Source organism: Planococcus citri, chromosome 4 (assembly GCF_950023065.1).
Source record: "Planococcus citri chromosome 4, ihPlaCitr1.1, whole genome shotgun sequence".
Classification (NCBI taxonomy): domain Eukaryota; kingdom Metazoa; phylum Arthropoda; class Insecta; order Hemiptera; family Pseudococcidae; genus Planococcus; species Planococcus citri.
In genome coordinates this window covers 54,131,115-54,156,088 of record NC_088680.1, presented here as the reverse complement: position 1 = coordinate 54,156,088, position 24,974 = coordinate 54,131,115, and the positions used below count along the sequence as shown (strand labels likewise).

At 36.2% G+C, this 24,974-nt stretch overlaps 5 protein-coding genes and 2 non-coding genes across 10 annotated transcripts; 5 read left to right on the top strand and 2 right to left on the bottom strand.

Moving 5' to 3' along the window:
• The first annotated feature begins 20 nt into the window (after positions 1-20).
• CycJ (Cyclin J) lies at positions 21-1,658 on the top strand. Its single transcript, XM_065359916.1, has 5 exons — positions 21-412; positions 500-671; positions 749-1,027; positions 1,113-1,272; positions 1,339-1,658. The coding sequence occupies exons 1-5, from the start codon at positions 278-280 to the stop codon at positions 1,448-1,450; spliced, it is 858 nt and encodes a 285-aa protein (XP_065215988.1). The 5' UTR covers positions 21-277; the 3' UTR covers positions 1,451-1,658.
• A 958-nt stretch (positions 1,659-2,616) lies between these two features.
• Pus1 (Pseudouridine synthase 1) lies at positions 2,617-4,823 on the top strand. Of its 3 annotated transcripts, none has more exons than XM_065362443.1 (8): positions 2,617-2,851; positions 2,950-3,145; positions 3,218-3,384; positions 3,454-3,721; positions 3,795-3,895; positions 3,974-4,131; positions 4,217-4,362; positions 4,455-4,823. In XM_065362443.1, exons 2-8 carry the CDS (start codon positions 2,997-2,999, stop codon positions 4,651-4,653), a joined length of 1,188 nt encoding a protein of 395 aa, XP_065218515.1. In that variant the 5' UTR covers positions 2,617-2,851; positions 2,950-2,996; the 3' UTR covers positions 4,654-4,823. The 3 variants fall into 3 exon arrangements, with proteins under 3 accessions (XP_065218515.1, XP_065218513.1, XP_065218514.1); XM_065362441.1 differs by having other exon boundaries at positions 2,617-2,861; XM_065362442.1 differs by having other exon boundaries at positions 2,617-2,865.
• Positions 4,824-5,253: 430 nt separating this feature from the next.
• On the bottom strand, positions 5,254-20,794 carry LOC135844291 (uncharacterized). Its single transcript, XM_065362448.1, has 3 exons — positions 20,601-20,794; positions 5,987-6,113; positions 5,254-5,813 (listed from the first exon to the last, which is right to left on the bottom strand). Exons 2-3 carry the CDS (start codon positions 6,068-6,070, stop codon positions 5,436-5,438), a joined length of 462 nt encoding a protein of 153 aa, XP_065218520.1. The 5' UTR covers positions 6,071-6,113; positions 20,601-20,794; the 3' UTR covers positions 5,254-5,435.
• LOC135844290 (uncharacterized) lies at positions 6,697-19,941 on the bottom strand. Of its 2 annotated transcripts, XM_065362447.1 has the most exons (14): positions 19,597-19,941; positions 19,443-19,494; positions 18,937-19,371; positions 17,355-17,626; positions 17,145-17,272; positions 16,873-17,050; positions 16,269-16,565; positions 15,975-16,070; positions 15,027-15,317; positions 14,433-14,923; positions 14,226-14,325; positions 11,679-11,786; positions 11,017-11,140; positions 6,697-9,437 (listed from the first exon to the last, which is right to left on the bottom strand). In XM_065362447.1, the coding sequence occupies exons 7-10, from the start codon at positions 16,414-16,416 to the stop codon at positions 14,907-14,909; spliced, it is 552 nt and encodes a 183-aa protein (XP_065218519.1). In that variant the 5' UTR covers positions 16,417-16,565; positions 16,873-17,050; positions 17,145-17,272; positions 17,355-17,626; positions 18,937-19,371; positions 19,443-19,494; positions 19,597-19,941; the 3' UTR covers positions 6,697-9,437; positions 11,017-11,140; positions 11,679-11,786; positions 14,226-14,325; positions 14,433-14,906. The 2 variants fall into 2 exon arrangements, with proteins under 2 accessions (XP_065218519.1, XP_065218518.1); XM_065362446.1 differs by lacking the exons at positions 18,937-19,371; positions 19,443-19,494; positions 19,597-19,941 and having other exon boundaries at positions 14,222-14,325; positions 17,355-17,755.
• Positions 20,795-21,177: 383 nt separating the features above from the next.
• RpL4 (ribosomal protein L4) lies at positions 21,178-24,882 on the top strand. Its single transcript, XM_065362445.1, has 8 exons — positions 21,178-21,337; positions 21,458-21,638; positions 21,706-21,951; positions 22,019-22,143; positions 22,215-22,313; positions 24,060-24,331; positions 24,414-24,573; positions 24,652-24,882. Exons 1-8 carry the CDS (start codon positions 21,335-21,337, stop codon positions 24,820-24,822), a joined length of 1,257 nt encoding a protein of 418 aa, XP_065218517.1. The 5' UTR covers positions 21,178-21,334; the 3' UTR covers positions 24,823-24,882.
• On the top strand, positions 23,655-23,727 carry LOC135846121 (small nucleolar RNA SNORD18). Its single transcript, XR_010558898.1, has one exon. It is a non-coding gene; the product is annotated as a small nucleolar RNA SNORD18 (small nucleolar RNA).
• Positions 23,774-23,846, top strand: LOC135846120 (small nucleolar RNA SNORD18). Its single transcript, XR_010558897.1, has one exon. It is a non-coding gene; the product is annotated as a small nucleolar RNA SNORD18 (small nucleolar RNA).
• Positions 24,883-24,974: the final 92 nt, after the last annotated feature.

Here is a 24,974-nt window from a genome sequence, read left to right as displayed (position 1 = left end):
AGTCAGCTACCTCGTCTCGAAAGTTGATTCTTCAAAGGTCGCCATTTCCGCGTTCAGCATGTTTTTTCTTGCTATTTTTCACAGAAATAACAACACCGCTTCGATTTGATTTTTATCATAAATAGTTGTAATTTGCTGCAAATGTTGTGATTCATTTCGTTGATGTTTTAGTCTCTCGAATAATTCATCATTTCTCATTGAAAAAAGTGCGTTTTGCAAGCTAAATATTCGATTCGCGACATAATTTTCTCATTTCTGTTGTACACAAACGGTGTAAATGTGCTCTGATAAAACCATGAAAATAAGCGATGCGTCTTCGAGTTGGACAGTTTCTATCTACAAAAATGATATTTACGAACATTTAAAAATACTAGAGCAACAAAGATTGCCATATCAACGTCGATCTCCTCAGGTAACATTTTCATTTAATTTCGTACTCGTTTTTTGGAAAATAATTCACGATGTTGAATAATTCATCTTCCTGTTTCATGATTTACAGTTACAATATCGTTGCGGTTTAGTTATTTATTTGAAAGAATTGATTGATAAAGTATCCTTCTGCAGAGTTACATTACATTTAGCTGTATTTCTTTTGGATTTTTTCATGGATTCTCATTCTGTGAAACCTGAAAAATTAACGCTCATTGCGTTCACTTGTTTGGTATTAGCCGGTAAGTCAGTCTTCGTCATTGGTCTGAAATTACGACAGACATTCGTTCACTCCAATTCTATCGTGGTTCTTTTTTAGGAAAATTCGAAGAACATGAAAGGAAAGTACCTACAATCTGCGATATGAACGAATACTTGAATTCTGATTACATTCAGAAGGATATAATATACTTGGAACATAAGATTTTGAAGTATTTCAATTGGAAATTGAACATGCCGACTGCTGTGCATTTTGCCGAATATTTCCTTAATTTCGCCTTGATTCCTAATGATTTTTTATGCAAGAACTGCTCAAGATTTAATCACTACAACATCATGAAACATTGCTTAGATTCTTTTGTTGATCGATCTTTAGAAGGTTAGTGACAGGAACCCTGTGTGATTACGCACAATAATTCAGAACTATTTCCAACTCTAACTGCGATCCTTTTGAATTTTTTCAGATGATTTATTGATTAGTTATCCACCATCGTTTGTGGCTGCGAGTTGTTTGTTGGCGGTAAGAATTACCATGAACTTAGATCCCGTATGGCCCGATCAACTGGAAGAAGTTACTACATACTCGGAATCCGATTTGAAAATTTGTTCTGCCAGAATCCTCGGGTATGATGATTTAAGCTTGGAAGTAATACACGATTTGCAGCGAAATGCTATAATTTGTATTGACAGCTGTAGGGAGGAATGCCAAAAAAAGAGGAAGAGAAAACTCGAGCTGTCTCCAGATCAAGGGTATGAAACTGAAAAAGGATGTTGTGTTACCCCGAAGGCTAAGAAAGAGTAAAACCTTCGCTTTAGCTGTGAATAATTTAGTTAATTTTACGATTATTTATATTTTTGTACAAAGAATGTTTTAGTACATTTTTACTTATTTATTTATTATCTAGGTATAGGCATTATTTCCGCTAGGATATTTTTTGGCGTCACGTTGAGGAACGTTTTGTTTTTGTTTTCCTATTTTCTTGTGAAGAAATTAAATTTTTGAATGTTGACCGATTTTGTTTCATTTAGCATGTAGGTACCTATATTGATTTCATTCGGTGAGTATTTTGATTTCGCAGACGAGCTCGTAATACGATGAGAAAAAGGTAGATACCTGCGCCCATTAATGGAAGAAAGAAGGTGTCGTCGTAAAACTTTGGACCAGAAGAAGTCCAGCCTTGACTCAAAAAAATAAACAAGCGAGTTCATTTTCCTTTATGTATTCATGGTTAAAAATCCTTGGATATGTTCTATTTGCAGGGAAATGTCGTAGAGTAATGCAGTGTAGATTGAAAAATGTATTTTAAGTGACATTGAATTTGATCAAGCAGATTTCAGACTTGAGCTAAAACTGCGGACTTCAACTTTTAAGAAGCTGAATGATCAATTCTTCAGAACCTTTGACTTCGTCGATCTTTGGGATTTTTAAATTGAAAGTTAGCTAATCGAACCTCGAAGAAAAACTGCTGACTTGAACTTTCAAAGACAGAATGATCACATTTTCAGAACCTTTCGCTTTGTCGATCTTCAGGAATTTTTAAATTGAAAATTAGGTAATGGAACTCTGAGGGAAAATGCTGATTTAAACATTCGAGAAGCTGAATGATCAAATTTTCAAAACCTTTGGCTTTGTCGATTTTTACTCCTCAGAATTTTTGAATTGGAAATTGAGTAATCAAACTCCTTTTTGTTTCAAAGAAGGCTGGTGTGCAACTACATATATGCAATGCAATTTCAAGCAATTTCAAGCACATTCAATTCAAGTATTTTTGCTCTGTTTCAAATTGATTTTGAGATAATATCACCAATTCAATTTTTGTTCTTCAAATCAAATCTGAATTTCCCAAGGCGAATTTTTCAGATCGTGTTGAATAAGTTGCCTATTTCTATTTTCTAGGCGCTAAAATTAGTCGATTTGAGTACAATCGAAACGAATATCGATCGATGTATCGTTGAGTTTTCTTTTCTTATCAATCGAAATTTCATCAGATCAGAAATCACTGAAATCAGAATTATCACATGTAGAAAATGAATACAGAAAAAGAAAATTGAAGTAAAATCCGGCGAAGTTCCATTTTTTTACTATTGTGAAACGATTTAATGGTGATTTGCATGTTATTAGTTCGATTTGATTCAATTATTTGATGACGGTTTTTCCATGTTGAACAAACTAGCCGGTCTTACACTTTCTTTCCGTAAAGAAGTACTACCATGCGAGTATTTTACTTTACTTTCATCCTTCTTTACACCGTTATTATTTTCTGTGTAATTCCTGCGTAATTGATTAAATATTCTATCTAGGTGTTGCTTTAAATTGTGTGACGTTTAAACGTTTCAAAAAAGTCATCATGGCTGATCCGTGGCCGGCGCTTGATAAAAGAAAAGCTGAAAATGAAGCCGACGAAACTGAGTCCGAAAACAAAAAACCTCGAGTGAAGAGGAAAATGCATGCTCTGCTACTCGCTTATTGTGGCCAAGGGTACCTCGGATTACAGAGGTGAGTGCTGACTGCTGAGGCTGGCTATGTTAAGATCATATTTTCTTTCGTTACATTATTTTGTATTTCCAGAAATCAGGGATTGAAAACTATCGAAGAAGATATTATGGTAGCGTTGAAAAAACTCGAATTAATCAACGACGAAGAATTCGCGAAACAACAACTTGTTCATTTTCAAAGAGCAGCGCGTACTGATAAAGGCGTTTCAGCCCTTCGTCAAGTTATTAATCTTAATTTGAGTACGTGTTTTGATATTGTTCGAGTTATCTTTAGCAATGCTCTATCATTAATTATTATTCGATTTATAGGAGATGGTGTAAAACCTGAAGATATTAATCAACATTTGCCGGAGCAAATACGTATTTTAGCAATAAAAAGAGTCACGAAGGGGTTCAACAGTAAAAATAGCTGTGATTACCGTACATATTCGTATACGTGTCCTTCGTTTGCATTCGCCCCAAAATCAGTTAAACTCAGTGAAGATTACAGGATTAATGACGAAGTAGTTGAAAATGTGAATAAATGGGCGAGTTGTTATGTCGGTACTCACAATTATCACAATTTTACTTCTGGAAGGTAACTTGAAACGATTATAGTTAAAGTACCTCTTCTCTTCGTGGTTTGTAATCAAATTTTGCTTTGTTTATAGAAAACCGTTGGATCCGAGTTGCAAAAGACATATAATGAGCGTAGTTTGTCAACCTCCTGTTATAAGGGATGAGCTAGAACTTGTTACATTCTTAGTAAAAGGTATTTTGAGAATTTAATTCACTTTGGTAGGTATACTGGTGTTATATTCTTTTGTATGCGAAATTATTTATCCCACAGGTCAAAGCTTTATGTTGCATCAAATACGTAAAATGATCGGAGTACTTATGGCTATAGCCAGAGGGTATGTTTCTCCAGATTATATTAATAAAGCATTTCTCGCCAACGAATTACTCCAGCTGCCAGTTGCGCCAGGACTTGGTTTACTTTTAGAACAAGTGAGATTTTCAAGCTCATGTGAAGCCACGATCATGGCATTTTCAACACGTTTTTACTCTTTAAATTACCATTATTTTTGTACAGGTTCATTATGATTGGTACAATAAGAAATATGGAGAAAACGGTATCCACGAGAAATTAGATTTCCAAGATGTCGAAGACTTAGTATCAGAATTTAGAGAGAAACAAATTTACCCGATTATTATTAGGGAAGAAAAAGAAAATAAATCGTATCCTTTTTCGTATGAAAAACAGATTCCTACTTCAAATAGTTATTTTTCGTGAAATTAACTCGATATTTGTTCCTTAATATAATTTTCAGTATGTTAAATTATATGGAAACACTTGGCGCTCATTATGAAGAATATCATAGTGAAACTTCGGATATTTTTTCCAAAGTGTTGCCCAATGATTTCGAATTGGAAAATGATACAAAAAGCTCGGGAAATAAAGAAGCCGAATCAAACGATACTGTTAGCAGTTCGGAAGAAAAAATCCCGGAAGCTAGTTCATCAAATTGACATTATTGCTCAGGCTGTAAAGCTCGGATATAATTTTCCTGGATAATTTATTGGAAATATGAATACGCTATTTTATTTGAATGGTTTTTATACCTTTTTGACTATTCACAAGCATTATGATACGTGATGGTTGTATTTAAAGATTATGAATAGACCATTCAACTTTTAAATTTGTGTTCAATTCTGTTGAAATCTGCAATTCATCTATTTGATTCAGTGTTATGATTCTGCTGGGGGAAATGCGAGAACATCGAAGTATAATCGTTGTTTCGTTTGGTTCTGGGTGTGTTGAAAGTTTTTTGAAATAATATTTAATTTTTTTTGGTTCAGTTGTTGTTTTGAATTTTTAAAATTCAAATTTCGATTTTGAATTGTGCTCAAATTCTTCTCGCCGCAGGAAAAAGTTTTGACGATTGAACTAGAAACGAATTGAACTTTGGCAGTAAACTTATTACTTAGTTCATGATTTTGGAAAAAATGAACTGGAGGGTGAATTTTTGAATTCGAACTGAATTGGACCGAACTTCAATTTCATACTGCCATGTACCTATCGAAACCATTATTTTTAAAAAAAATATATATTTTAAATGATCAACCAAACGAAAGAAACAAAATTTTATTATGTACTTGAATAATTAGTGTAGAACAATCATGGAAAAAATGAGGTAGGTATACTATTATAGGTAACATACACACATTCAGTCTTTCAGGGAGCCGCCCTAGGGTAATGCTTTAATGAAATTATAATAAAAAAATTAATAAAATGCGAATAAATCATTCATCTACGGAATAGGAGTAAGTAAAGTAATAACGGCGTTGATTTTCGACCTATCCGGTACCATGCCGAACTTCTGTAACATTTCGGCGACGGAATCTTCGTTATATGAAATAGGATACGCTATACCACGAACGGCCAAATCTCTAAAATCGCCGTACAAATTACATACAACTGTAATAAACTCATTTACACCAATCGTCACTAGATTCCGAAATCGAACCAGTTCGGCACTACTTCGTAAGGTTGTTACATCCGCAGTTAATATGTGAGTCCACTTTTGGTGCCTAGTGTAATGAAGTATGTGTGGCTTGAGGAAACGTTTTTCTAACTCCTCAATACGAGAGCGCACACGAAGAATCAGGATAGTTTTTTCACGTTCAGCCTGAAATAAAACAGAAAACACTATTAAAACAAAGAGAGAAATGACAAATCAAACAGTTACATCTTTATTATAGGTAAGTACATTTCGTTGACAAAGGTGAAAATGGTTCAATTTGTATTGTATCTAAACTGCAACAAAATCAAGCAATCGTAATAAAATTATTCAGCTCTTACCAACTGGGTTTTTAGGGCGCCGATAATTAATCCAGCTTGATACATATTCGCTGGTTCTTGATTCACATCAATTTCGTTCAACATTTTAATTTTGATACTAATTTATGAATTTACAATATTTACAATTGTAGTGGGTAGGGGGCGTGCAGGGAACCGCTACGTACTGCGCCGGAACGCTTCTCGCAGATAAGTTACGTATCCGATCAATATATATAGAAGAAGCTGGGCTACCAAAAGTTGCCCAGTGTTGGCTCTTGTGATCTGATGCTACTATTCCTAAATCCGTCCAGTGCTTCGAGCCGAGAACGGTAATGAGAATAATTGGTGTCGGTCTTATTGAGTAACGCTGAAGAGAATAATACATGTATGTTTATGTAATTGTACAGATATTAATTATAATAAACGTATTATTCTGTACATGGGTTTTAATTTGTTATAAAAGTATTATCCGTTGAACAAATCAGTGTATCCTCCTCGTGGTTATTAACGTCCGTATCCGGTCAATAACCGTACTAGAAGTACACGTATGTCGTAGGTCTACCTCCTACTTCATTGGCGCTCGACAAAGGCACGGATTTATTTTTTACAAATTAATGAATTTGTTGAGAAAATCGCCCACGATTAATAAAAAATTAATCCAACAACGTGAGGCTTAAAAAATCAAAGTATATTTGATAAAGTATTATTTCTTTGCAATAAAAACGCAAAAATATCCGAACAAGAATTTATTCTTGAAATTGAACAATTAAAAAATTAATCAAAAACGGATAAAAATAATACCCCGCGTCGTTTTTTAGTGGAAGATTCAAGTCCTGCTAGAATCACTCCACCACAAATTCGTAGGCACCGTAGTAATCTTTTAATTGATAAATCGCTACCTATATACGTAAAAACCAGAAAAAATAAAATCAAAATGGTTTCTCAACAGGAGTTTAGTGATTTTAAAACATTAATCGAAGACCAGATTAAGAAGCAATTCGAAGATAAAGCAACTGAGCTAGAGACTAATTACAAGACCAAATTAGATGAGAAGGTAAAAGAAATCGAAGCTACCTATCTAGCAAAACACAATGAAAAAGTGAAAGAGTTGGAATCTTCGGTTGATAAATCTGTCAACGAATTAATGGAAAAATGGTGTACTGAAACGAATAAAGACGTAGGCGAAGCAATAGTATCTTTTAAAAATTCTATCATCGACGAATTAAAAACTGAAAGTACTACTATGTGGCAAAACAATGAACAAGAAATGAAAAAGACCGTAGATATCTTGTTGAAAGGTGCTGAAGCGAGAGTGGCACAGGCAGGAGGAGAGAAATCTTCATCTGAATTGGTCTTTATTGAACTTTTCAGGAAAAGTGCTACGATGTTCACTCAGAAAATGATACACCATCCGGTCAGATTTGTTAAACAATTTCAAACAAAAGAGATTGAGCAAAACTTAAGCCCTGTAAATCGTCGCATGTTATTTATTTCTTGTGTAGAGTATAAAACACAAGCTTGGGAAACCAAAATTCAAGAAGGGGAAGAATTAGAAAAATTAATACCGCAATTTTTAAATCTATATTGGGACCAAACGGCGAAACAATCCGCCATTGAGTACTTTAGAACCGATAATGTCGAAAAAATAAAAACAATGGCCGACTATATCGAATATTTTTCTATGTGGTATGATACGTTAGCGGCTACCAAACTAACAGCCGAGCAAATCATTGATAAAATTCTCGAAAAAATCCCCCATGCAATCCAAAATAAAATGAACCTCGAAGAGTTGAATACTAAGGAAGACCTCGTGAAGAAACTTACTGTGGCAAAGAAATCAGTGACTGATGACGTCCATTCTACGAAGTACGTACATACAAATTTCCATCAAAAAACGGATCCCCAAGTAACAGAAGAAGCCAGAGAAATTCAACAAGAGAAACCAAGAGTTTCAAATTACAAAGGTAAAAATTTTATACCCAATTTCCACGAGGTACGAGTTAGAAATTTTAACTATCGAGGAAGAGGAAATTATGGATCGTATGTACCGGATTCACAATGGAGAAAACCCCCTCCAAAATTCAATTCAACCGGTCAAGGTGCTAGAGGCGATTTAAGCATTCAAAATATGCAAAATGGTACCCCCCAAAATCAAGCACCTCAAGCACCAAACTCCCAATCAATTCCCCAACCAACCCCAGAGCAACTTTTTTATCAAAATTCTAAGCCTGGGGGTTCAAAAAACGGAAATTGACGATGTATGTGGTCAAACAGACTGCAACGAGAGGTGGGGGTAAGACGTATAAAATAAAAAATGAAATATACGACCGAATAGGAGAAGGTGCAGTGGCAAATCGAATTTCAAACAACCGAACAATTGAGCAGCATTGGCTGCATATTAAGAAAATGAAAAATTTCAACAAAAATGTAATTTTATCGATTGGGGAGGACGAAGTCAACGATCTCTTCGCCCCCTTCGCCTACATTGAAGAATATATGGTCGATACTATCGACCATATACGCGAAAATGGCGGTGAAAACATCTATGTTAATTTTCCTATACTGTTACCCTATGTAAAAGAGAGAAAAAACGCGAAAACGTTGAAAAGATATCTTGCCTTGCGCAGATTGTTTCAAAAAATCACTCAAATTACAAAAACCCACCTCCTAACATCTCAAGCTGATATGTTTCTTCGTAAAAATCAAGCTAACGCGATCGAAAAAACCGAATTTGGAAACGTAAAAATTAATAGGCACCTATTTGAGAAAAATCATCGATCAAATAAACCACCTATGAAAAAATACATGTTAAAACCATGCCACGTAGCAATGGTTCGCGAAGTAGAACAAATTATCGAGGGTCGAGAGATCGAACAAATCGATTATGAAATTTTACTCGCGAAGTTAGACTCCCAAAACCGAAGAAAAAAGAATAAAAATAAAAAATGTAAGAATTCGAAAAAAGTAGTTCCAAAAAATGCTACGACCTTAAACTCCAAGACGCAAATTTTCGAAAATTCAAAATACAAGGACCAAGGAGGGGAATACATGGAAAGACAACAACAACAAAATGCAAAATCAAGCGAAAAACACGTCGATAAAAATGCACAAAATAATATTGCAACTCAAACGAGCGTATCAAATACACCTAAAATAGTAATAACACCACCGATCGATTCATTTGAACAGCCGACGTCTTCAATTCCAGCGGCCAATTCAGGAGTGGCAAATTCCACTCGGCAGCAAACAAACGAACCATTCTCGTTCACAAAATGCATGGAAGAGTTCGAAGCAGCTGAAAAAGAAAAAAAGAAGCAAACCAATAACAAAACATCAAATAAAGCAGTACAGACCGATAATATATTCGAGTCACCTCAACAAGTACTAGTAGCTGAAGTTGAAAAAACCCAAGTTGACAGCAACACCAGCAGCGATCTTCCAGCTGACCAAAAATCAGCAAATTCTGCGGAATCTGAAAAAAATAAAGAAGAAGATGAACCACCTAACACGTGTGTAATCAAATGGAAAATTGGAAGTGAAAAATTCTGCGGTTTGTTAGATACAGGGGCAGAAGTAAATTTAATTAGCGAAAGAATGATGCAAGTTATTGAGAAAAGACAAAAAGAATCGATCGAATATGCAATTCCAAAGCATAGGGTAGTAATTACTGTGGCAAATGGGGAAAAAGAAAATACATTCCCATTTTCTGTAAATATTAAAATGTATTTTAAAGATATCGAATGTGTAATTCCATTTTACATCGTAAAAACCCTTCCTTGTGGATTCCTAATTGGTAGAGATACCATGAAATTAGAAAAAATTGGAGCGTCGACGGAAAAAGGTCGTGCAAAATGTAAAAAATTACCAGAAAAAAGGTATAAAAAATTCGTAGCAGACAGTTTACACGCAATACATGGAGTTAAAAAAGTAAAAATCCACGTATGCGAAGTTGAAGAGAGGTACGAAGAAACGGTGGAAACTCCAAAAAACAGATTCGACCAAATTATTCGACAAATTCGAAATTCAAACCTCACGTACGACCGAAAAATGTACGCCATCGAGCAAATTTCTCCTTATGCTGGAGTTTGGCGAGATGAGGTGGGGTATGATAAAACCGAAGAGTACAAATTAAATTGGAAATTCGATCCAGATTCTGTCGATTGGAAACACCGCAATTTTATACCTAGTAAACACAACGAGCATAAAGTTTTTGAAGAATTAAATCGAATGTTAATAAATGAAATTGCTCGACCTTCTGATTCAAAATATGTTAGCAGTACATTAGTCAGAGAAAAATCTGATGGTAGAGTTCGCATATGTATAGACCCCCCAATTTTGAATATGTTGCTCGAAGATGACCCTAACGAGGCATCAAATTTGGACAAAATTGTACATAGTGGACATGGAGTAAAATACCAATCCACCTTTGATTTCAACTGTGGGTACTGGCAAATGAGAATACACCCAGCTTTTTGGAAATTTTTGGCATTTAAGGTCGATGGCCAGACCTATGAATATATGAGAATGCCTTTTGGAGTTAAAATTGCTGCTGCCTATTTTATTAAAATGCTCAGAAAAATTTTGTATGGTTTAAAAGACCTAGACCTATACGTAGACGATGCCAGAATCAAATCGAAAAATTTTGAAGAACATATTGCAGCAATTGTTGAATTTTTAAAACGTCTACAAGCGGCTGGCTTAACACTCAACGCCGATAAAACAAAATTATTTAAAGAAAAAATCGATCATTTGGGCTATGTACTTGATAAAAATAAAATTGGAAAGCAGCAGATTAAATTGGAAAAATTAGAAAAATTTAGAAATAAATTTTTTTCAAAAAGGAAAAATGGAGTAGTTTTAAAAGAGAAAAAACATATCCAACAGCTAACTGGCTTAACTATGCTATACTCCAAATTTATAAAAAATTACCAAACAATCTTAAGACCAATGACTGACCTACTTGAAAAAGATACCAAGTGGGAATGGGGAGAAAAACATATGCGAGCGTTTGACCAATTGTACGAGGCATTTTGCCAACAGTTTGAACTTACTGCTCCAGATCCAGATCGCGAATTCTTCATTGAAGTGGCCCACGACAATGACACGGTGAATGCGGTCATCTACCAAAAGGACGATGAAAACCGAGACAACATCGTCATGTTCGTCAGTTCATGCCTGAAAAAACACCAAAAAAATTACTCTCTAATTGAAAAAAGAATTTTGGCCCTAATTACTGTATTAAAAAAATGTCAAATTTGGCTAATAGGTCGAAAGGTCAATGTACCTCACAGTATGCAAACAATGGTAAACAAAATACGTTCAGTGGGGCAAATGCATATCAAAGCAGCATACTGGATAACAATTTTGAATAGTTTTAATATCGATTTTTCGATCAAAAAAGACCATAAAAGGTATTTTGACCCTATGCCCCCTGAAGTGACCTTAAAATGCAATTTGATCCAGTATTCTTTTACGCGACAAAAACTTCCCCCTAACCTCAGAAATGCTCTAGAAATGATTGAAGTCCGTCAGGACCTAGACGATAACCTGAGTAAAATTAAAGAAGTCCTGAGGAGCGGGAAAGTGGAGTTAAAAGTAGAGGTACGCGGACAAAAGGCAGTAAACAGCAAAATTAAAAATTTGAAAGATAAATACATAATTAAAAATGGTGTTTTATATCGAAAAGTAAAAAGGCAGGACATGGTGGTCTTACCTGAAAATTTGTTTGCTGAAGTGGTGAACTATCTGCATCACTGGTATGGTCATCTTGGCAGTGCCAGGCTAGCCACCATCTTCGAACGAACATATTATTTCCCCAATGCTAAAAAACACATACAAATATTATTAAATGTATGCAGAACTTGCAAAACAAATAAAGTTTATGGATTTAAAAAATATCCTCAATATTCTAAAATTGTAGCCAAAGAGGTCGGCGAACTCGTAACAATGGACATTTTTGGTCCATTGCCAAATAAAGAAGGTGGCTCTAAAGCGGTCATTGTTGGCAAGGATATATTTAGCCATTACACTTGGTTCTATGATGCCCCCGACATGACGACTGAACGCTGCACTGATTTATTACTCAGAATTCGCGACGAATTGGCAGCATTGGGGCATAAATTGCAAACTATTACTACTGACAATGGACCCCAATTTATCTCCCAAGAATGGAAAGACACCTGTGAAAAGAATAAAATAAAATGTACACACATTGCACCGTACAATGCTCCAGCTAATTCCTGTGAGCGTACGATGAGAGAATTGGGGACATTGCTCAGAATTGCAATAAATGAGCAATTCGAAGAGGAACACCACTACACCCATGAAAATTGGGATAAATATATCCGTGATGCAGAGAAGGTCATGAACCTTCGGCCAACTGAGTTTGGTCTGACCCCAAATGAGATTATTGGGGCATTTAATGAACAACCCGACCCCCAAGTATTTGAAATGCAAGAATATGATGTAGATGGCGAATATTCCAAATTAAGAGAAAAATTGACCAAGATGCTGGATTACATACCGTTCGACAACATTCAAAATGATCGATATATAGAGGACGATGACCTTCTAATTGAAAAAGGGGTCGTTCATATATATACTGATGGGGCATGTACTCGAAATGGTAACGATGATGCGGTTGCTGGCATTGGAATTTGTTTCAAACCTTATGGTAAAAAGAATGTAAGCCATAAATTAAATGTAGAAAAAAATACCAACAATGTAGCTGAATTGACGGCGATTGAATTGGCCATGGAATTAATTTTGAGAAAAACTGATCATAAAAAATTGCAAATTAATACTGATTCTCGATATGCAATCGATACTATAAAAAGAACCGAGCAGTACATTGCAAAAAATTGGAAAAGCAATGGAAAAGAAATTTTAAACAGAGAAATTTTAGAAAAAATTGATAAATTGAAAAAACAATTTGAGCATATCGAGATCAAGTATGTAGAGGGGCATAAGTACGACTATGGAAATGCCATTGCAGACCGTTTGGCTAAGGCTGCTGTGTATGAGGATGAGCTAGAAGTAATTCTACGCGAAAATCCGAATACCAAAATGGAAAAGATAGGTACCTACATCAGACTCAAAAACCACGAAAAAATTATTAAAGATGAACAAGAATTTAACAAAAACGATGACGTAGCAAAAAGAGTAGAGGTCGGTGACCTCGTGATGCTAGACACCCATTGCCAAAGCGATAGCAATAAAATGGTATCCGGTAAACTTTATCCTAAAAGAAAGGGACCCTACGTTATCCTATATAAAATACATACCAACTGTTATAGAGTCCAAAATTATAAATCAACTCAACAAGAAGATAGGCCTATCGCCAACGTACGCCAAATGACCCCATTTGTAAATAAAAAACAATTAAGAATGTTGGAGGATGAAGTTCGTTATAAATCCATCTTTGACGAACGTCCCTTCCAAGAAAGAATTTATGACAGGACCAGATTAACCGAAAGAAAAGAACAGAAAAAAATTGAGGAAAAGATTGATGATGAGCATGCATTTTTTGATATGCTTTTGAAAGAAGAAAGAAGGATGAAAGAATTACAAGAAAGAGCTGAACAAAAATTAAAAGAAGAAGAACTAGCACATAACCATTACAAAGCAACTGGTAAATGGTTATTTAAATTACCAAATAGGGAGCTTGACCCTGTACTGCACGAGCATTTGAAAAATTTGAAAAAAGCTCGAAAACTTTTGATCCAAGAACGCCAAAAACAAATTAGAGAAAAAAGAGAACAAGATCAAAAAATAAAAATTGCTAAAAAAGTCAAAGAAATTCATACCATACTGAGAAGTCAAGATGAGAAAGATTTAGTCTGGTTGCAAAAAGTAAGCGATCAGATTACACAAGATAGGTTACACGAACTTAGTGTTCTGTGCCTATCAACGTGTAAAACAACAGACGCTACCAATGCAGTAAAATCCCACCTCATCCAAAAGGTACTCAGTATGGAACAAGCTAAATCTATCTTTTCTTATTGGGAATAAACTATGAAAAACTCAAACAATGGGAAAAAACCACCTCCCAAGTCCCAATGATAACGCAAACCACCACGAACCGAACGCAGAACGCAACAACGGTGCAATTGTGTCTTATATGTTGAACGATAGGTACCTACCTAAGCACGTATACGTACGCATTCGTTACATGCAAGTTCAAAGTGGAAAGAATTTTTGTGTAGTCAATTATTGCAAAAAAGTGCTCGCATCGCGAATAAAACTTGTTATAATTACCTACGTGTAATTTAAGCCGGAATTTTTTCTGTAAAAAGTGTGAAAATTCGCTCATCATCGTAAAAACGTGCTCGCTCAATCCAACTCGAAGGGCTCGTTCAAACCTGGGAAAAGTCAGTTAATTCCTGGTTAATTTCATGTCATCGAATAACTCTACAAGGTAAATGGCTATTTATTTAAAAAATAATTCAATTAAAAATAAAAAACTTACCAAATAAAACGTGATCGATAAAAACGTGGCTCAAATTTTTTTTCTGTGTTGATAGAATGGACGACGAATCGAATAATAACCAATCGTTAAATGCATCGCCGGTAAATGAACGGGAAAAATCACCGTCACCGTATCAAGAGTCTAAAAAAGCTGACTCGGAATCGTCGTCCTCTTCTTCTTCTTCTTCGTCGAGTTCGTCGTCGTCGTCATCATCGTCGTCGTCCTCTTCGTCGAACCGATCGTCGTCGTCACCGTCGAAATCTCCAAGCTCGACATCATTATCCGAGCCAGATGAAGCCGACGAGATAGCAGCCAAGCAACTCGAAGACAAGCTTTTGAAATCCGAGACCGACGATTCGCCCCAAAATTCGCCGCCGATCCGCCGCCATTCGACGCAAATCGCTGGTACTTCTTTCGAAGAGATACCCGTCGTCGAGAACGAAGGTAAGATTTCTGAGTTTAAAATACCTAAAATCATCGGTACCTCTCCTCTGAAAAAACGTAAAAACAAATCTAAATTAGCGTCACCGGTGAAAAAACGTAAAATATCTAAGAAAGTGAAAAAATCTTCAAAGAAAACAAAACCAAACTCACCCAAATCAACTAAAAAGAAGTCTAAGCGCACCAAAAAAGCGAAGCGCAACGAGAAACAATCGAAAGCCACCGAGAAAAAATCCGAACCAACGACAAAAGCAACCGCCAAAACTGCTAAACCTCCGAAGTCACCAGTACCATTGCCGAAGGTATCTGCCAAAAGTGTCTCGCCGTCGCTAACTGCAAACCAGAACAAACACGTCGAATCATTGTTCGACTCCGACGATGATAAAATACAACAGCGACCGGTGAAATCGTCGTCAGCGTATTCGCCACCAAGTTTCGCGTCATCTGAAACAGAAAGAAACGAACGGTCATTAAGATTAAAAGCACTCGAATTCAAAACGAAGTATGATTCATTAAAAGAGAAATTTGAATCATTAATGAGGAAAAACAACGACCTCAAAGACCGAAATGAGGAACTGAAAAAAACTCTAGTTCCAACGGATAAGAAAATTCGTTTGCCAACTCGAAACTGGACCTACAATTTCGAAGAAAACAAATTGTATTGGAGACACAGGCTAGTACTGGGCAACGGAGTGTTAGGTGCAGTAGCAAATTACGTAAAGCACGATATGGCCGGATATGTGGCGCCAAAATCAACGTTGGAAAGTTTCCTCGATAACTGCCCACCTACGACCGAGAAACATTATTATATTGAGTGTGGTTTTGAAGATTTTCAAAATCGAAACCGGTTACCCGAAGAAGTAGCCGAAGAAGTGAAAAAATTTGTCGACGGATTAAAACCGAACGTCGAACTTACGCGTATTTCTTTGGTACCCTATGTGGGTGATTTTGAAATTGATGCTAAGATCAAAAAATACAATTCAATTTTAATCGATTGGGGAAAATCCGCCGAAAGGGTAGAATGTTGCGAAAGAATTAAAATTGCGACCGAGGATTTTAGAGGAGGAAGATGGCACCGTACAAAAAGTGGCTATTACGTACCTTCCAACGACTTAGTCGAATATTTATTTCGAGAGCTCGAATTGGCTACCGGAAAAAAGTTGGCTCCATCGTCAGAATCTTCGGAAAATAACTCGGCTGAAAAATCGGTAAAAATAAAATTCAAAATTAGTATCAAAAAATTAACCATTAAAATAAGATAGGTACCTACCTAAACCTAACATCTCGGGTAAATTGGTAAAAAATTTAATTAAGAAAAAAAATCTAACAAATAGGTACCTACTAACATGCGAAAAATACGACGAAAAATGTTCTAATTAAAAATCTTATATTTACCTAGCGACAGCCACCGAAATACGATCACCCAAAGCCAAAACAAAGGCACCAAATGCCCAGGGGGCAAGGTCAACGACCACTGAAGCGAAAGTTCAAGCCGAACATGGGTAACAGATTCAGACAGCCCAATCGCCAACACACCAACCATCAAACCTATCAGCAAAATGCAGGCAATCGGTATCCGCCTGACCAATATTGCGAATCGTACAATCAACCGCCACAAAACTATGCCGAGTACCTTCGGGGGTCGAGCTACCCAAATCGTGCATCACGCAGGTCAAGAAGACCTCGCAGAACCTATTAAACAAAAAGAAGTAAATAGGTAAAAGAAAGAAAAAAGTAATAAGCACGAAAAACATCGAAAAAAGTAACCTACTCATTTGCTTGCAAAATACTCATCTCATTACCATATTACAAACAAATAATTAATGCACGAATCAATAGTAATAATCACATCTCATGTATTCATAATTAACCAATAATTACACTACACACTAAAAAAGAAAAAAAAACTCATCCCGCTTAATGCTAATTTGATTAAGAAAATTATACACAAAGTTCATTTTAAATTGTGCAAAATAATTAAAAAGTAAAATCAACTCACGATGAATGTGTTTTCTGTTTCAGAACAAGAAATGGTACGGGTGCACGTCATTACACCTCCGGTGACGGTGAATGTGGTGACAATAATTAACCGTTCTTTCACGGTATTATCGCAGCGAACAATTCCAGCAAGGCACAAGGTCGAAGTATTTCCGGCGGATTTCGTGCTAGAAAAACTCCTGGAAGATGATTAAAAAACAAGAAATAACTGTGATATTAATTATAAGAACTCGTACCAAATAAAACGACAAAAAACGATAAATAGTATTGTACCTGTTATTCATGCGTAAAAAACACCTCGCAAAAACGCTCGAAGAAGAAAAAGGCAAAGTCAAAAATCATTTCATCGTAACGTTCGACCAAAGTAACCGTAGATACCGAGCAAAAACCAAAATTCAATTCTGTAACAAAAAATAAAAACACTCAAAAAACTCTGGTATCGAAAGAAATAGAGATAGCATGAGAGGGAAAGAGTTAACTTACCAAATAAATTAAGAAAAGTCTTCGGTTCCAGAGTTGGCGCGATTCCAGGAGCTTGAGAATCGGATTCCAAATGGTGTGATTCCACAAAATTTTGAGTCCTGATTCCGCTTATCAGATTCGCCAGATATAGGAATCCGAATCCGAATCGTAATTTTCGATTCCGATTCCTTTCGCGACTCCGATTCAGATTCCACTCACGACTCATCTTAGGATCCTCTCACAACTCCAACCAGATTCCTCTCACGACTCCAGCCAGATTCCCATCACAACTCCTTAAATTTCATAAAAATGAAGCATTGAAGATGAAATGAACATTCTAACAAACATTAGTAAATAAATATAAAGGCTCGCCGGTGTTATTTTTTTTGTAGGAGTGGGGGGGTGAGGCGTGGGGAGGGGGCAATTCTAAATTTTTCGTACATTATTGTATAATATGTCGATTGATATGAATTTTTCGAACATTATTGTGTAATATGTCGAATAATATGTTTTCGAAATCGTAGAATCCGAATTTGGAGTAATTTTTTTTGTAGGAGTGGAGGGTGAGGCGTGGGGAAAGGGAAAATTTCAAATTTCTCCTACATTATCCTTATCGTGTTATATGTCGAATAATATATTTTCGAGGTCGTAGAATTCGAATCCGGAGTCATTTTTTATGGTGAAGGTGGAAGGTGAGTCGTAGGTTCGCATGTGTGGGGCCCTCTCCCCAAACGGTGATACTTGAATAGCACTCGACCCTAAAAACTAGCTCAAGATTCGAATTCTGCGACCTTGAACACATATCAACCAACATGTTACACAATATTATAGGCAAAATTTGAAATTTCTCCTCTCCTCTTGCCTCGCCTCATACCCCTGCGAAAAAATAACCCCAGATTCGAATTGTACGACCTCAAAAACATATCAATCGACATATTACACATTAATATAGGCAAAATTTGTAATTTACTCTCTCTCCCCTTGACTCACCTCCCACCCCTACAAAAAAAAAATATCTCCAGATTCGAGTTCTACGACCTAGAAAATATATTATTCGACATATAACACGATAATGTAGGAGAAATTTGAAATTTTCCCTCTCCCCACGCCTCACTCCCTACTCCTACAAAAAAAATAACTGCAGATTCAGATTCTACGACCTTGAAAACATATCAATCGACATAATTACACAATAATGTACGAAAAATTTAGAATTGCCCCCTCCCCATGCCTCACCCCCCACTCCTACAAAAAAAATAACTCCAGATTTGGATTCTACGACCTCGAAAACATGTTATTCGACATATTGCGCATCGATCAGGGTCGAATCCTAATAATACCAATTAATTTTGTAGATTTTCTGACTTACCCCAAAGTGGGGTAAGTCAGAACAAGTTACATTTTATTCGATTGTGCGAAAGCTACTGCGACAATCGCGCTGAAATTTTCACCATAGGTTAAAATCCCGTATGGGAACCTACATACCAAATTTCAGCCATATTGGTTCATTAGTACGAGAGTAACAGCTGATCAAAGTTGAAATTGTGAAAAAACGTTCTGACTTCCCCGGTGCACCTTATGTAAAATTAAATTTTCAACTCACCATGTTATTAGTAAAACAATGATAAATTCTAAATTCATCATTCAGATTCACTTTCACAACCACTTTTGACTTTTCAGCGCCAACCGGCAAAAATTAGATAAAAGAATATTTATGAAAATTACACTTTTTTGTATTTGTGCTTTTCATTCAATTGAATTTGGGTGATTTCGTTCATTGTGAGAGTCTAGAGAATCGTAATGAGGAGTCGCGAGAATCAAATTACCGGAATCGCGAATCATATTACATTTGCGATTCCTGCTTGAAAAGAGTCAGATTTCACATTTTTCGATTCATCTGTCAGGTGAATCGAAAATGGAATCCGATTCCGGAATCGGATTCATGCGATTCTCACGACTCCTTAAAAAAATCGGAATCGCGCCATCTCTGTTCGGTTCCATATGGAACTATGGAAATTATCACCATTGATAAAAATACCTGTAAAGTAAAATGAAATAATCTTAGTAAAAAATAGTAAAACAATAGTAAGTGTGAGATGTAGTACTTACCAGCAGCAATGAGTAGTGAGATGAGTCATCCTGAAATATGCGGTTGAGTGGCCTAAAAAATTGAAAAACAAACTAGAGTAAGAAAGATGAGATTTTGAAAATCCATCTAAAAAAGTGTGTATAAAGTAGCAGTTGCTACGAAGAGAAGACTTACCGGTCATCGTATCCAGCGTCGAAAAACATCGTCGACAACATCGTCCTTTGCAGTTACCGCATTTAAGCGAGAATTTGTAGGGTAAAAAACTCAAAATTGAATAAAAAATTGTAAATTTTGGAATTGTCAACCATTTTTTATCGTCGTGTTTACAAACACGATGCTGTTGTTGTTGATTTTCGGCCACTGCTGCCAACTTCTATTTTTTTTGTAATCGTGACGCTACTATAGCGCTGTGTACAGTCGATATTTTTAACTATGTTGTAATGTTTTTTATTTTTTTTTAATTGACCGGCGTTTTTGCCAATTTTTTTGTTATTTTATACTTAGTATTAAGAATTTTTTATTGTTTTAACGAAATTAGAATTAAAGTAGGGGGTTCTTTGAACCGAGTCTCTCCATCTCTCGATATTTGTTTTAAAAATTGGTCTAGGGAAAGTACGCCCTACTTGTAAATCTTTGGCTATCCGGCCTCTGATTGAAAAGTAGGATCGGTGGCACCCCCCTTCCCCCGCTGCGTGGTTTCCGCGCCGATTCAAGGTGACCCCTTGGACGGCTCGGGGGGCAATGTAGTGGGTAGGGGGCGTGCAGGGAACCGCTACGTACTGCGCCGGAACGCTTCTCGCAGATAAGTTACGTATCCGATCAATATATATAGAAGAAGCTGGGCTACCAAAAGTTGCCCAGTGTTGGCTCTTGTGATCTGATGCTACTATTCCTAAATCCGTCCAGTGCTTCGAGCCGAGAACGGTAATGAGAATAATTGGTGTCGGTCTTATTGAGTAACGCTGAAGAGAATAATACATGTATGTTTATGTAATTGTACAGATATTAATTATAATAAACGTATTATTCTGTACATGGGTTTTAATTTGTTATAAAAGTATTATCCGTTGAACAAATCAGTGTATCCTCCTCGTGGTTATTAACGTCCGTATCCGGTCAATAACCGTACTAGAAGAGAAGTACACGTATGTCGTAGGTCTACCTCCTACTTCACAATTTTACATACAATTTGAAGGAGCAGTTTATTCATTCAAGATTCATTCAGGCTGCAGAAAACAATCATTCTATTGAGAAAACTCTCGTTAGTCTCGTTCTCTTCCTCTTCACTACTCTTCAGTTAAAAATTGTAAATTTTCTGGAGGAAAAGAAAATTAAAATTTTTGCAATTTTGATTTTTGAATATTGCGATTATTGCGCAATAAAAAAAAATAAAAATTTTCAATCAGAAATTTAAATTTTTGGGAAAAGTAGACAACACTGCAACTGATACCATTTCATTTTTTTTGCAACTGGTGAAGTTGGTAACTCTGATCGTAACTTTGTGGAAGATTCAGTAAAATGATTCAAAACGACATATTGTCAAAATGAATAGTTTTCAATAAAGATTTTTTTTCTCGAACAAAAACCTATTATTGAAATTTTTAAATAATAAATAATATTTTACAAACTACTTTTGATCAATAAACGTTACAAAAATTGTGAAATCGATTCACGTTACATTAAAAAATTGACATTTTAAACGACGAATCCAAAATCCACGTGTATGACAAAGTGGCCATTCTTCGAACCAAAAGCCAAGTCAACTTTGTTTCCGGAATGTGCGCTCATTAGTCGCCACGCACCTAAATGGTGAGAACATCGAGGTGTATAGTTAAAGTTGCTATAAATGTTCTGCGTTCGTAATTTTCGTGTAATAATTTAATTTCAACATCGAAAAAGAACTGCAACCGTAATGGTAAGTTGATCTGCACAACTATTCATTCAATTCAAGCTTTCTTCGATCTTTTACGCGTATTTATTGCATGTGTGTTTACCCTAACACTCGATCCTTAATTCGTAACGTGTTTCCTTTCAGGCTGTAGCTACCGTTGCTAGGCCTCTGGTAACGGTATATGGCGATAAAGATGAAGACACCGGTATTTCGTTACCTCTTCCGGCCGTTTTCAAAGCCCCAATCAGACCAGATGTCGTAAACTTCGTCCACCAAAATATATCCAAAAATCATCGCCAGCCCTACGCGGTGTCAAAAGATGCCGGTAAGTTGAATTTTTCCCTTCTTTGTATCGTATTAAAGTCATCGTACTTACTCTAAACGTGTTTCAGGTCATCAAACCAGTGCTGAATCATGGGGTACCGGCAGAGCTGTCGCTCGTATACCCCGTGTACGTGGTGGCGGTACTCACCGCAGCGGTCAGGGTGCCTTCGGTAATATGTGTAGAGGAGGAAGGATGTTCGCGCCGACCCGCATCTGGCGGAGATGGCATCGTAAAATTAACGTTACTCAAAAACGTTATGCTACGGTGTCAGCGATTGCCGCCACCGCCGTACCATCTTTAGTGATGGCCAAAGGTAAATTTTATCCTAATTCATATTTATTATTAGTATTGAATGCCTATTTACTATCGTTTTTGTGCAGGTCATTTGGTACAAGATGTTCCCGAGTTTCCGTTGGTGGTAACTGACAAAATCCAGGAGTATTCGCGTACAAAGCAGGCCGTTAGTTTCCTCCACAAATTACGCGTATGGAAAGATATCAACAAGGTATGATTTAGTGTTTTGAATAAATAACTCGACTCGTTAAAACTTTATGCTGATGAGGTTTTTTCTCGTAGGTATACAAATCGAAGAGATTACGCGCCGGTAAAGGTAAAATGAGGAATAGGCGTCACGTCCAACGTAAAGGTCCGTTGATAGTGTACAGCAGAGATAAGGTTTGTATTCTCCCGAGTCATTTGACGATATTAGCTCTAAATATTCGTCGAATTGTTTGACATGTGTGTATTATTAGAATATGATATTTATTATTGATGGAATATGAAGATACCAATTTTATTCAGAGCATTGGGTTATGAATTGACCGTGATTTTAGCTTTTTGAATCTGATCCATGTGGATTTTTTGACATTGTTTAAGTGCTAAAACATAGGTAACGTGATGATATCAATTTTATTCAGAGCATTGGGTTATGAGTTAAACCGTGATTTTAATTTTTTTTTAATCTGATCTATGTGCATTTTTTTGATATTTTGTGTGTGAAAGAACGAGGTGTGATGATAACAATTTTATTCAGAGCATTGGGTTATGAATTATCCGTGATTTTAATTTTTTTTTAAATCTGACCTATGTTTGAAAATTAGTAGGAAATGATGCGATCCCAGAGCTTCGATTTGCGAACCTAAGCACATAATAATGTCCGCATATTTGTCGATTTCTGCGACATTTGTGTACTATACGTGTGCGATATTAAAGCGTATTTGATAGGCGTTCTCTATCATGCAATATCCATGAACTAGAGGTCGTTCAAAACCAACATTTTTTTATATTATGATATCCATATGATTGAATTACTTAGCACATAAAAATGTCCACATAGTTGTCGTTTCCAGCGTCAGTTGTGTACCTTGACGTGTGCGATATCAAAGGGTATTTGATAGGCGTTCTCTATCATGCTATATCCATGAACTAGAGGTCGTTCAAAACCCACATTTTTTCGATTATTGCGATGATTTCCATTTATGATTAAATTACTTTTGATCTTTTATTCATTTTGACCGAGTGTAGCACATAAAAATGTCCACATAGTTGTCGTCTCCTGAGTCAATTGTGTACCTTAACGTGTGCGATATCAAAGGGTATTTGATAGGCGTTCTCTATCATGCTATATCCATGAACTAGAGGTCGTTCAAAACCCACATTTTTTCAATTATCGCAATAATTTGCATATTATCGAGTCACTGTTTAGTCTTGCAGTTATTACAGCCAATAAGCACATAAAAATGTCCACATAGTTGTCGTCACCTGAGTCAATTGTGTACCTTAAACGTGTGCGATATTAAAGGGTATTTGATAGGCGTTCTCTATCATGCTATATCCATGAACTAGAGGTCGTTCAAAACCCACAGTCTCGATATTTTCTTGCCTTGAATTTTTTTATGATGATTAATTCTATCTTGGTCTGTGTTTCTGATTATTCGTGAATGTTGACAAAATTTTCTGATGAAAATTATAAGGCATTGTTCAATTTTATTCATCCTATTGATCGAAAATATATTAGACAAATGATGATCTTTTTATCTTGGTCTGTGTTGCTGAAAATCCATGACAGATAACGATAAATTCTGATGATTAATTCACTCTGTTTCTAATTTATCGATCAATTGAAAAAAATATTTAGCAAATGATGATCTCATTATCTTGGTCTGTGTTGCTGAAAATACATGACAGATAACGATCGAATCTGATGATATTGATAACCATAAATGCACTATTTCCATATCGTGGAGTATTCCTTTATTCCAGATATTCCATATAGTGCTAAATTAATCTAGTTTTAGAGCGTATCTTCGTTAACTTTCAAAAGCACGAAGAGGCAATTGAAACTTACATATTTTAACGTAATTTTCTATTATGGATAATTTTGTGTATCGCGTGTATTTAAATTTTATCGTCATTTTACAGGGTTTGAAGAAAGCTTTCCGTAACATTCCCGGAGTTGACACGATTAACATTAGGAAATTGAACTTGTTGAAATTGGCTCCCGGTGGTCATGTTGGTAGATTCGTCATCTGGACCGAAGCCGCCTTCAAACAGCTCGATCAGTTATACGGAACTTGGCAAAAGAAGGCCACTTTGAAGAACAACTACAACCTCCCGTACCCGATGATGACCAATACTGATTTATCGCGCTTATTCAAATCGGACGAAATTAAATCCGTGCTCCGCCATCGTAGGTAAGTGATTCGAAAAACTCATCTAATAAATCATACTCAATTTTACGAATGCTTTTCAACATGTTGATTTCTTTTTCCACAGACGTTCAGTACCCAGAAGAACTCGTAAATTGAATCCGTTGAAACATATGCGTACCATGATTAAATTGAACCCGTACGCTGCGGTCTTGAAAAGACGCGCAAGTAGAGCGAGCGAAAAACGTGCTTTGCTCAAAGAAGCAGTGGCTTTGAAAAAACAAGGAGTAAGTGTTCCCTTTCGTCTTCGAGATGGTGTTTTCTACTACTCGTTTCTAATCTAAAATTGTTCATTTTTTGTACAGCAACCGTTGACGAAGAAACACGAAGTCATCTTACAGAAAATCGCCAAGAAGAAGGAATTCTTAGCTAAGAAATCGACTGAGCAACCCGCCAAACCAGCCGCGAAGGACGCTAAATCGCAGAAGAAAACTGAAAAGAAACCTGCAGCGAAAGCCGCCGCTCCCAAAAAATAAATATGTTAACGTTTGACAAATCACGAAAATATATCTTCGATGTTGAATTCGTTACATTCATTTTTGGAGTATTTTCTTATTTCATCTCAGATGTAGAATAGAAGAGATATCTGCTCGTTACGCCAGGTTTACCGGTGAATTTGATTTTGAAA